This window comes from Sceloporus undulatus, chromosome 3, assembly GCF_019175285.1.
Source record: "Sceloporus undulatus isolate JIND9_A2432 ecotype Alabama chromosome 3, SceUnd_v1.1, whole genome shotgun sequence".
Taxonomy (NCBI): domain Eukaryota; kingdom Metazoa; phylum Chordata; class Lepidosauria; order Squamata; family Phrynosomatidae; genus Sceloporus; species Sceloporus undulatus.
Window position 1 is genome coordinate 25,525,896 of NC_056524.1, and position 12,724 is coordinate 25,538,619.

Here is a 12,724-nt window from a genome sequence, read left to right on the forward strand (position 1 = left end):
TAGAAGTACGGATCTGTAACATATTTGTATTGGGTAAGACAATGTAGTTCTACTGTTAACCTACATAAATGCCACCCTCAGTCTCCCATAAGAGCTAGCTGTTGGATTGGGTAAAGGCCCATTCATTTGGCAATCAGGGAGGAAAGATGTTTCCACCATCTTCCCACCAACAAGGGAGCCTGCAGATATGAGATGCAGGGCTCCTGTTGCAAGTCCATGTCACAGGCATATTCACTTTTAGAAGGGGGTGGAAAGGTCATCCTCCCCCTTGTTCCCCATCAGTCACCAGATCTCATAACTGCAAAGGACATCAAGGCCCTGCAAAATGTAGGGCATTCAAGAAAAATGTAGGTCATTACAAAATAAAAACTTAAAAACACCAATATAAATGTAAATTCCCGTTTCTTGGGGTGCACCTGCACTGCAGAAATAATCCAGTGTGACACCACTTTAACTGCCATAGCTCAGTGCTACAGAATTCTGAGAACTGTAGTTTTGTAAGACATTTTGCCTTCTGTGTCAGAGATCTGTGGTGCCACAACATACTACAAATCCCAAGATTCTACAGCACTGAGCCATGGCAGTTGAAGGGGTCTCAAACTGGATAATTGTAAGGCGTTTTGAGAGACTTTAGGGCTGGAGGGCGGGGTATAAATACTGTAAATAATAATTATTATTATTATTATTATTATTATTATTATTATTATTATTATTATTTCTACAGTGTGGATGCAGCCTAAGCAGCAGGAATTTACATTTATATTAGTGTTTTCAGCTTTTATTTTGTCATGTCCCATCTTTTTCCTGAATGTCTTACATAGTCATGCTCTAATTGAGGACATTTTGAAATTCCTCCAGGACATTACTTACCGGTAGTTATGTCTCTTTAAATGGTTTAAATAGCCATGTAAGTACTGTATTCTAGCAATAGATACATATTTGGACACATGGCTAATTTATTCCATCATCCGGACCACCATTTTATATCTGGTTCTTGTCATTAGACTTCAGGATTCTAGTTTAAAAAGCAGAAAAGATGGTCACACAAACTAGTACTGTGTTCACTCTGATTTTAAGTGGACTGTCCCTACAATAAGCTTCAGTTCTGGCACACTAAGGTAATTTTTTATTCAAAATAATGTTTTTCACCCTTTAAAATGTTGCAGTCTTTCCCATTTAATGAGATGACTTAATTCTAGTAAATGGTGCCTCTGAAAAGAAAATGATTCTTTGAGTGTCATCTAGTGACGATCAGATGGTACTACAACACATTGAGTAACACACATATAAAAGACACCCACCCACACCTTTGGCTGCTTTTTGACAATGTATTACGCATAGTGGGACTGTTTCCTAGTGATTAAAGTAAAATCACAAATTATTACAAGCTTATTTAAAAAATGACCTCCCATCATTTATTGGCAAGCATTTTTTTAAAAATAAAAATGTATAATTCAACTATATTGCCTTAGACTGTAAGAAAATTTGATAGCAGAAAGCCCAAAGTCATTGCTTCTCATCCAGATCTACCTCACAAAGTTATGAGAATAAAACAGGAATTATCATGTACATCAAGAATATTTTTTAAAGCAGAGCGGAATAAAAAAAATACAACAGATAAATAAGAAGTCCACAAAGGTATACTGACAATCAATTTATTTGGTCACCTTCAGACAAAACAATGTGATGAATTCTTCTTCCATTTTTAATGTACTGTACTACAGTACAGCTATTTTAAACATTCCACTATTACCCAGCATAATTGGATAATATATTGCTATGTGTGGCAAGTCCTTCATTTTGCACAAGCACCCACATGCTTTGAAGCAGGGATGGGCAAGGTGTGGCCCATGGGTTGAGTGAAGCCCCCAAAGCTGTTGAGTGACCTTTGACCCAAAAATGTTTAGGGTTTTTTTGCTCCACAATGCCCACAAAGCAGAGTTTTGGTGTCACAGCAAACTACTATTCCCAAAATTCCCCAGCATTGAGCCATGGCAGTGAAACTGCAGTCAAACCAGTTCATTTCCGTACTGTGGGTGTAGCCTCTGTCTGGTGTCCTGTTCAGCAACTATAAGACCATAAGTGGGACTTACCATCTCATCATTGCTAGGGATTCACATTTATGGTCATGAATGATTAGCTGTGACTCCAAATCTACCTTTGCAGCCTGACAGTGTCCCATTTGAAATGTTTCTGAGATGCTGGAGATCAAGTCACTGGCAAATGACATCTGCACCCATCTCCCAGTCATGGGGTACCTTGAGCCAAATAGCTACAGCAGGACCATGAAAAGTTTTCTCCAGCAGCCTGTTTTCTCCATGTGCCCCATGACCAGGAAAGCACTGCAGATGCCATTTCTCAGCACCTCTGAAACACTTCAGCAAGGGCACTACCAGGCTGCAATGGGAGGCTTGGAGGTGGAGTAGTATCATCAGATGTGACTACAATGGCAGGATCTGCTTTAAATGGATTGTCACCAAAATTCAGTGGCTGAAAATATCATTGCTTCTCCTGTTCAAATTCTGTGGTAACTCTTGCAACTCCGGAACTTGGCAGGGGAAGGGCAAGGGGAAGGGAAGGAAAGAGAAGGGGAAGGGAAACTGCACCACCCATACCATCACTGCTGATTTTAACAGTGGAGACAGATGAGTCTGTCTGGGCTTTTAAATACAACAGAGGAGGATTGTCTTGGTTTTGTCCATCTTTGTTTTAAAGTCTGGTCAGTAAAATACACCTTTCACTAGTAGACAATCCAAGGGAATCTTTAGCATGTGATCCTAAACTTGATTTACGTGAAAGTGAAAAGACCAATTCTATACTTTGCAGGCTGGTAACATTAATTGAGCTCCCTGTTGTGGGGAATCAGGAAAAAGGCATTATGGAACAAGTTAGAGGACACAGTGAACCCACAAAATCCTAGGACCCCTTGTCCCCTCAACAAGGCCCTAAGGCCCCCCTCCACCACTACATTGCTCTGCCTGTCTCATGAAGTTCAAGTAGCACTTATACTGCAATCTTGTATGTGTCTTCTCAGATGTGAATCCCACTGAGTTCAACAGGCCTCACTCCCACTGGACTAGCTACTAGCCTTAATCCTGAGTAAAAAATGCTTAGGGATGTAGGTCAACAAGAGAGGAGGAACTGGATGCAAGCCTTTCCAAGTTAAGAGACATTGCAGTGAAACACTGATTGACAGAAGGCATCTCGTATCTTTAGCTAGTGGCACTGCTTCAGTTCTAGTGTCTGAGAATGTAGTCTAATAACAACTTTATAAGCTTGTTAAGTATAATTAACAATATTATGGCATTGCAAGCAAAATCCAAAGCAAGATAATGGGAACTGCTCTCCTCTGGAAAGATATATCTATGAATGGAAAGGATCACATTTGTGTGCCTCTCTAATAATTCAGATGGGTGCTGTTGCATGGGGAAAGGGGTGCAATGGGGTCCATGGTAGTACTCAATTATGGCGGGGGGAGGGATATGGTCCCTCAAGTCAATCTAGGTGTCACCTTCCTCTTATCCCGTCTACCTTCATATCAGGTGACCCATGTTGTCCAACATGATTATCTGAAGAAAGCACACAGCCTTCTGCTACATTTAAAATATCTCTGTAATCTAACACTGCCAGATTGTATGAAAGAACAGTCACTATCAATGTCTTGATCAAAAACAATGAATACAATGCTTCAGAGGCTGGCCACAAACCACTCTAAATATCAATGATCAAGTGTTCAGCATGGGAGGGAAAGCAAAAGGAACTGAATCCCACAGTCATTTCCCATTATATACTGGGGACTGTCAGCATTCAAAACAGCTCACTGGAGATGGCCATCGGATTTATCTAGCAACTGGGCACATGGAATATCTTTTTATACCTTTAATTCATCTAAGTAGAAATATACATATGAAGCCTACCATGTGCCAATCAGACACTGAAAAAGTTGGAGGAATCTTGGGACATTGGCTGAAATTTCACATAAACAGGACTTAGTCTAAAGCTCCATACATACGGTTCCATATCCTCCTGGTAGCCCAGTACCTGTCAATCCCTGGAAGGGAGAGGAATGGAGACAATTCTGATAACAAAGAAATAGATGGTCTCAACTTGAAGAGGGAAGAAACAAGGGTGAGCTCAGTGTGCCTGTTTTCCTTTTCCTTCCCTTCCAAGACTAGACCAGCCACATCTTCACTGTCTGAATTGCCTCCCCCCCTTATCTGCAGCAGATCCGTTCCGATATGAAAAAACATGGGACCTCAAGTTCCGTTGTCCCCAATGGTGGCACAACATATGTGTGGCCACTAGTGTGGCCAAGTGCATGCACAGCCATTGAGAACACTTGGGTTTGCCACACATGGATGCTCAGATCCATGGATGGCAACCCTGCGGTTGGCAAGAGCCCTCTGTATCTGTTTCTCACAAGTATGCAGCAGCAGCCCATACCAGGGTTTGACCACATCTGGGAGGAGGATTGGATGGAATGCAAAGGGCTACAGAATACCTCCCTACACCCTCTCTAAAAATAAAGACACACATGTGCATAAGCCACATTTATGTGCATGCGTGTCACTAACAGGATGCCACCAAATGAGTCCCAGAATTCATGCTGGATGGTTGGTTATGGAAGTTATGGAAGCCCAAAATAATTTCTTCAGCCTCTGATCTCAATACCAAGCTTCTCTGGAGTGCAAATGTTTATTTATGCTTCAATGATACATCTAGTTACACCAGCCTGTGGAGGACATGCAGTTTAAAGCATCATCTTGTTGTTCCAGTGGTACAGCTCTTCAATTCATGGGTTTAAATCTTACATTTGGCTTTTTTGTTTCCAGAATGTATTATACATTTAGCTATTTACTGTGATGTCAAGAACTCAAAGATTCGCCTCATATTTCTAAAGAGCTGGTCACACCCAGGTTTTGCATACTATGGCACTTAAAAAGTAAGATAGTATAGGCACAGTTCAAAGTATTATCTGAGATCAAAAAGGATGAAACAATTTAAGGAAGACCTGGAATTCAGTGAGAAGTGTACAAAAAGTTCAGCAGATCCTCTAATTTAGCTGGGGCCCCAAAATGACTCACACGCTGCTTCATCAGCATCACTTGCCAGTGGAACTGGTTGCAATTAAACCAGGCTACAAGTGTTCTGTAGTAATTATTGCAAAGATTCTGCATACTCCATGCAAGTTAATGACAAAACAGCAGGAAACACTCAATTTACTTTTTTTTTAAAAAAAAAAATGAAGCTTCTAGTCCTTCTGGTTTGGAAGCAAGGATTCATTACTCTTCATAATTATCTCTTTTTATAGTTCTCAGCGTTTCTTACCCTACCAACAATTTGATCTAACATTTTGTTTTTTCCTTCCCTACCTTCCCCACCCCCCACCCCCATTACATCCTTTAACTAACTTATTTCTTGCCCAAAAATATATCCACAGGAGTTGGCTGTAAACTTTGGAAATAGAAGAAATTACTCAAAATAAGCCATTAATTTATTTTGAGCCGAATTTGGTTTTCTTTAAGTATAGACTTTTCTTTCTAGAGAACACATCATTAGTCATTCTCCTAGCAGTTTCTAACGTTCTATTCTCTGTTAGCTCTACAGAGAGATCTTCAGTGAATGTTGACTCAATACAGATGATTCAAACTAAGGATCTAGCCCTCATTATCTTGCGGTGAAATTCCAGACTTTGGCATGAACACAGATTCCACCACAGGTATCTCTCCAGTTTATCCACCCTAAAAATAGTATAATGTTCATTATCTCTTGTTTACTGACATTTCCAAGGTAATTCCAGCAGCTGAGGGGCTTTATATTTCATAAGGCTGTTAGTTTTGTAGCTGATGTTTCCTTTGCCTGACCTTCTCCTCTGCTGTGTTGTGGAGACAAGATAATAGGTGTATCCAAGTGGTTCTCCTCAATTTTTAAAGCGAGATTGTCAAACCCAGTACTGGCTGCCAGTGGCAGGCTGGTGGCGATGGCCTCTGCAGTGCGGGTTGGCGTGGAACAATACATGATGAAGCCCACCATGATGACCACAAAGGACAGGAGATAGAGCACTGAAAACTGATAAACACAAAGGAGAGGAGGAAATAAGTGGTTGGAAGCAGTTTCTCCTGTACAAGTGCAGACAAAACATAACATCTGTTTATGGAGAAGGAAGAAGGAGAGGATAGCTGGATCTAACCCCGCACCGCTGATCTCAATGGCTGAACATACACTGGAGTAAAAAAACAAAAAAAACAAAAACAAAATAGCAACACACACCAGGCTTGCCAGACCCAATCAGTACTGCCCACCAAAAACTTTTCCTGGCCCAGATCCACAGCAATATCACTATGGAGCACAGTCCACACACATGTGCAAATATCTGGAAATCCCCACTTTTTCCTCCAGATTAAACCCCTAAAGCACTGGAAAGGCTCAGGTGTGTCCTAGATCGTCTCATGTGTCATTTAGACTGCTTCTGTGAAGACAAGGTGACATTGTTTTATTTGGCCCATGTAGACAAGCCCCATGTCACACTTTATATTTCAATTATTAATATTTCAATTATTAATGAATTACATTTCAATTAAGGAATTAAATAAATTCATCTGGGATTTGAGAGAGAATGTTCTGGCCCTTTCCTCAAGCACACTAAACACCCTGGTCCTTGACATGGCCAATCTTATGCCACATTTTATTGTTCAGTGTATATTTCATGTTCATAGCTATGGAAAAGGTGGGGGAGGTAGGCAGAGGACCAGGCCTGTATTTCTAAACTTGCTTTGTCCTCTTTCCTCTCACCTTCAAACCTCACTGTATGGCTCACTGTAGCATAGTAGGTACATATGTGGACCTATGCTAGACTGAGACATATACAGTGGGCTCTTGTTATCCATGGGCTTGTCATGTGTGGATTTGAGCTTCCACAGACAGCAAACCTCATTGTTTTAATGGAGGTGTGTACACACCGCCATGTCAATAGCTGCATGCACATTGCACTGCCATAGGGAACAATGGGACTTGAGGTCCCGTGCTTTTTCTTATCTGGGGGGGGAGGGGTCCAGAATACCTCCTCCACAGATACAAAGGGAAGACTGTACCACCAGCCCTCAACTTACCATACAGCCTCTATAACTTCCCCCACCCACATATCACACAGCCATTCCCTGATTCATGGGGAACAGGCAGGATTGCATAGGGAGACACTATGAAAATCATCTGGCTATGTCCCCATAACCAGATGCAAAATGATTGCAGCAGTGCTCCCCAGCAAATCTCAAAGATGGTATTATTTCATGTCTGGCTATGGGGAGACACTTCTGCAATCCCATAAAGCAAGGAATAACTGGGGGTGGGGGGCTTTCAGAGGCTGCTCTGTAAGTCATGGGCACTGCAGAGGAAGGAAGGGAAAACCAACCAAAAAAGGACATATGCACATGTACAGGAAATTTACGTGTTTCTATCTTTAACAGGATGCCAGTCATAATCTCCAGGCCATGGATGGACAACACATGGTTCATAGGCCTTTTCATGTCATCCCTCCAAGCATTTTTGTGCCCCTCTGAACACTGCCACTGTCAGATTTGCTGGAAGGAGCACTCATATTTTTAAAAAAAAGGGTTGTGCTTTTTTTCACCACTAAGGTGGAATGAAATTCAGCAACAGTGGCATGTAGTCTCCAATGGATTTAGTGGAAGCCAGCATTGCCTACCAACCTTTACAAACTGACCATTTTTCTTCCAGCCCATAAGAAGGAAATGGGGAATTCTTCTTCCTCCTGACAACAGGAGTCCCTAACATTCTTTTAATCCCAACTTTTGTGGGGCTATCCAGAGATAAATTCATTGTCAGCCAGCTGATACCAGCCCTCAACCATTATGGTGAAAAGGAAAAAGCTGTAAGAACACTGGAGAGAAATGTATTTGTTTAAGGTTTGTTTTTGTTTTTAACTTTCTGGATATAAATATGACTGTAATTAATAACTTGGATATGCTTTCAACTCATACTAGGGTTCTAAGACACTTTGGGATAAGTGTTAGGCCGAATACCATTTCAAAATTTTTGTCAAAATTAGTTTAGCAATGTGGTTGGAAAAACAAGAGAGTTGTTGCTAAGGAGTTGGTATCAGCCAACTTGGCTGCTGTCCTTTGTTTTAGGGGGAAAGTGGAGGTGCATCATTCAGATATAAGCAATAATTTGGATTCTGCAGGTAAAAAAAACTACAGAGAGAAAACGCTTAAATTCTTCTCTAATACCCTCAAAAACAAAGGAAAATTTTCTATCATTTTCTCTGAGAGATAAATTATCACAGCAAAAACAGCGCCCAGCTGTCTTCTGTTATTGAGATAGAATCATAGAATCATAGAATCATAGAGTTGGAAGAGACCACTAGGGCCATCCAGTCCAACCCCCTGCCATGCAGGAAATCCAAATCCAAACTGGATACTGTGTCCATGACAGGAGGAAATTGTTCTAATCTCAAGATTTTAAACTCACAATACGCAGAGGGGATACCATATTATCATCTTTTCATGTTCCATAACATCACGAGATATTAAAAGGAAATACACTCAAGTTAGGAGATAACTGATAAAACTTTTTCTCCTCAACATAACTGGACAATTGATGTTTCTTTCTGTAGATGCTAAAAGAAACTGGAAAAGAATCGCACCCTGGTCCCCAGAATCATAGTCTAATATTCAAACCAGTACATCATGCTGGATATCTAAATACATATGTACATACAATCATATGTAAGGCCAGAGTCCATAAATACAGGCAATGTGTTTATTTAAATCAGGATGGAGAAAAATATGGTCTGCAGGCCCCCAAGGGGGACACCTGGCTGAATGAAACTACGTGTGAAAGGGATCTAGGAGTCCAAGTAGACCACAAGTTGAACATGAGTGAACAGTGTGATGCGGCTGCTAAAAAGGCCAATGCTATTTTAGGCTGCATCAATAAAAGTATAGTGTCTAGATCAAGAGAAGTAATAGTGCCACTATATTCTGCTCTGGTCAGGCCCCACCTGGAATATTGTGTCCAGTTCTGGGCGCCACAATTCAAAAAGGACATTGAGAAACTGGAGCGTGTCCAAAGGAGGGCGACAAAAATGGTGAAGGGTCTGGAAACCATGCCCTATGAGGAACAACTTAGGGAGCTGGGGATGTTTAGCCTGGAGAAAAGAAGGTTAAGAGGTGATATGATAGCTCTGTTTAAATATTTGAAAGGATGTCATGTTGAGGAGGGAGCAAGCTTGTTTTCTGCTGCTCCAGAGAACAGGACCCGGAACAATGGATGCAAGCTACAGGAAAAGAGATTCCACCTGAACATTAGGAGGAACTTCCTGACAGTAAGGGCTGTTCGACATGGAATGCACTCCCTCGGAGGGTGATAGAGTCTCCTTCCTTGGAGGTCTTTAAACAGAGGCTGGATGGCCATCTGTCAGGGATGCTTTGATTTGGATTTCCTGCATGGCAGGGGGTTGGACTGGATGGCCCTAGTGGTCTCTTCCAACTCTACGATTCTATAATTCTATGATTCTATGATTCTAAAAGTCCCAGCCTAATTATTTGTTATCTGTTATTTTTTTTACTAAAATTTTCCCCATCAACATTTTTTCAGCCAAAACAAGCAGATTTTAGTCATTTTATTCCATCAAATGTTCGTCTGAAGGGGGTACTGAGAAAGCCACAAGCCTTCCTTACCTCCCCCCATTGCATGTCCCCTGGGACTTCACAATGCCTGGCCTTGGGCTGGGATCAGGGTCGAGGGGGAGAAGTACAAATTACAGAAAACTGACCCATGCAGACAGGCCCTGAATTTCATATGTATTTTTGTATTTCTGAGTAGTATTATTTTTTGACATGCACTGTAAAATCCATGAATTTCAAAGGAAATAATGATACAACATGCTACACTATAAAATATTACAGATTTTTAGCTGATCTGTCCTTGCTGCAAGAGAAAGCAGGACTGAAGCTCAAGTGAGGGAAAGGAGGCTACAGGTGAGCAAAGGGATGCAGTAGCATCAGCAAGTGGGAGGAAAGGCTTGATAGGGGTAGATGGGCACAGACAGAAAGAGCCACAAGTAAAGCACAAGGCTTCTGACAATAGTGATGGTGGCTGGAAACAGATCCAAAGGTAATCAGCCCACTATGGCTTCAGCTGCCTGGAAGAGGAGAAAAACACCTCCACCTTCATGGCCCAGAAAACACCCCTTTGAGCCCACTTCCAAACATCTATCTTCTGGCTGGGCCTACACAGTTACCAAGTCACATGTGATGCAAGAGGGGGGTAGCCCCAGATTTGACTCAGAGGCAAGTCAGGAAGGTGGCTGGCAGAGAGGGTTATGGTTGCAGGTGGCAATGATTGTGTTTTTCCCCTCCACACGAAAACTCAAGGGACTTTGCAGGAACTTTGGGAGCTCAAACACATTTTTTTCACTACGGCCAACTCAAACCAAAACTTGGACTATCATCAAAGCTCTGGCAGATCAGTATGTATTGTTACATTCTGTTTGATGTTTCAAAAGCAATAAAAGCCCTTTTTGACTGATAAAATTCTCTCATCAGGTGACTGACAGAAGAAATATGGCCTAATCCTCAAAAAAATTATCTTCACAGTAAGGCATGCTACTAGCCCAAAAAAGCCGAGTTTGAATGCTCTGCCACTAATTAGCTTAATATGTCTCCTGTGGATTTGTCTTTTTTAGGAAGCTCAATCCCATCAAGCAGCTCAGACCATAAAGTTGGGAGAAAAATAGAGGATTTTAACCACTTTCCATATAATGTTGTGTGATTAACTTGCATAGCTAATGGAGGGCACCAGGTCAGAGAAGGCTGCCTTAATACATGGCTCTTGAAGAAATTATGACCACGTTAATAAACTGCTTAAAAGGGTTAAAAGGTCTTTCAGGCCACATTGGGGTAAATATCTTTCAAAGCAGACACGAAAGGAAGAAATTTGGCTTCATGGTAATGAAGCACTTAATATTATCAGGGGGAAATGGAGCTCTGTTTCTGAAGAAAAGAAAATCTCTAAAACTTAAAAGAGGTTGAATATTGTAGTGAAGCCAAGGAATGTTTACAACTCCAACTGTTCATTCACTCAGAGTCTCTCACGATCAATTTAAGAACTCAGTTTAGTACTGAGGATCCTAATGCCTGAGAGAAGCATCCCAGCAGAGAGACAGCTGGTTGACAGATAATCAGATCCTAGAAAAGTTCCTTTTGACTCTGCCTTACCTTGTAGCCAAACAGGAACAGCCCAAAGAACAGACTGTAGAGATCAGCTGTCAAAATGCCCAAGTTGACAGAGGTGGCACTGGTAACCTTGATCACCACTGGCATGAAGCTGTAGAGCCCAAACATGCAAAGGGCAAAAGCCAGGAACAGCAAAACTGAAAGGCAAGACAGTGCCTTAATATCTAAAGACAGTGAACACGAACATTATAAAAGTAGGAAAGAGAAGGACAATACTCTCAGGAACCCTTAAGCTGAAATACACACAGGGATATACAGAAGTAATGAAAATCCCTGTTGGATCAAACCAAGGATCTACTTAGTCCTGCACCCTGCTTCTCCCCAGTGCCCAACCTGCCACCCTTGGGAAGAGCCAACAAGTGAGGCATTAGGATTATGGCTTTCCTGCACTGTTCTCTCCCAGAAGCTGGCATACAGCACAGTACATAGCCTCAGTATGGTGGTTAGGTAATTTTATATTCTGAAAGTAACAATCTTACTCAGGGCCTGGAAGCAGGGGGATGTCAGCTCTTTAGAAGGTAATGTTTATTGATTTGCTTACTTCAATATCTGATATATCAGCCTTCTAGCAAAAGTGATGCCCTGGATGTCTGCCTAAAAGTACTACCATGATTATGTCACTGCAAAACCTTTGATCCCAGAGACTCTATACAGACCAAAATGAAGAACAGCCAACAATACACGGATCCTCCCTGATGTTTAGTTCACCTTTAGAAAAGCAGTCACCTGCATACCATGGCAGTGAATTCCACAAATCATGCAATGTTTGAAAAGCCCTTTCGTTTTCTCTGCTCTGAATCTACTGCCAAATCAAAATCACTGGGTGATGATTGGGGGGGGGGGGGTTCTATCCATTTTCTCTAAACTTTGCATTTTCTAAACTTTGCAAATGGCACTGGACCACAACTCGCAGTTCTAGCCAATATAGCCTTCTTGTTGTATGGCTTCAAGTTGTTTCCAAATATTGGCAACCCTAAGGCAAAGCCATCACAGGGTTTATTGGCAAGATTTGTTCAGAGGAGTGTGCCACTGCCTTCCTGTGAGGCTGAGAGAAAGTGTGACTTGCCCAAGGTCACCCAGCAAGTTTTCATGGCCCATGGAGTATTTGGACTCTGGTTTTCTGGCGTCCTGGTCCATTGCTCACACCAGTGCACCATGCTGGCTCATCATATAGCTTATGGTAAGGAATGCTGTGCACTATAGTCCAATTGTATCAGGAAGGCTGCATGATTGCCCTCCATGCTCTATCATGCCACCATACTTCAAGCCTGACAGTCATCTATTCTCTAAAGCTGTTTTTCCCAACCAAGAGTCCATGGATGGTGTTAGGACTATATCCCTCATTATCCCCCTCATTTGGCCAAAGTGAATGATGCTCATGAGGATTATAGTCCAGAAATATCTAGGGATGCAAAGGTTGCTAAACTGAAAAGCCCTATGCCCTTTTTACTTTACTTTATATAATACCC

The 12,724-nt window shown here is 41.7% G+C and overlaps 1 protein-coding gene across 1 annotated transcript in view; it reads right to left on the reverse strand.

The window, feature by feature from the left end:
- Positions 1–982: 982 nt before the first annotated feature.
- SLC35F2 (solute carrier family 35 member F2) overlaps positions 983–12,724 on the reverse strand; it is a 30,011-nt gene continuing 18,269 nt past the window's right edge. Inside the window, exons 6-8 of the mRNA XM_042460223.1 lie at positions 11,238–11,392; positions 5,782–6,069; positions 983–1,015 (exon numbers count right to left, since the gene is read on the reverse strand). Coding sequence (XP_042316157.1) covers positions 5,821–6,069; positions 11,238–11,392 — 404 coding nt within the window. The 3' untranslated portion in view covers positions 983–1,015; positions 5,782–5,820. The remainder of the gene's footprint in view (positions 1,016–5,781; positions 6,070–11,237; positions 11,393–12,724) is intronic.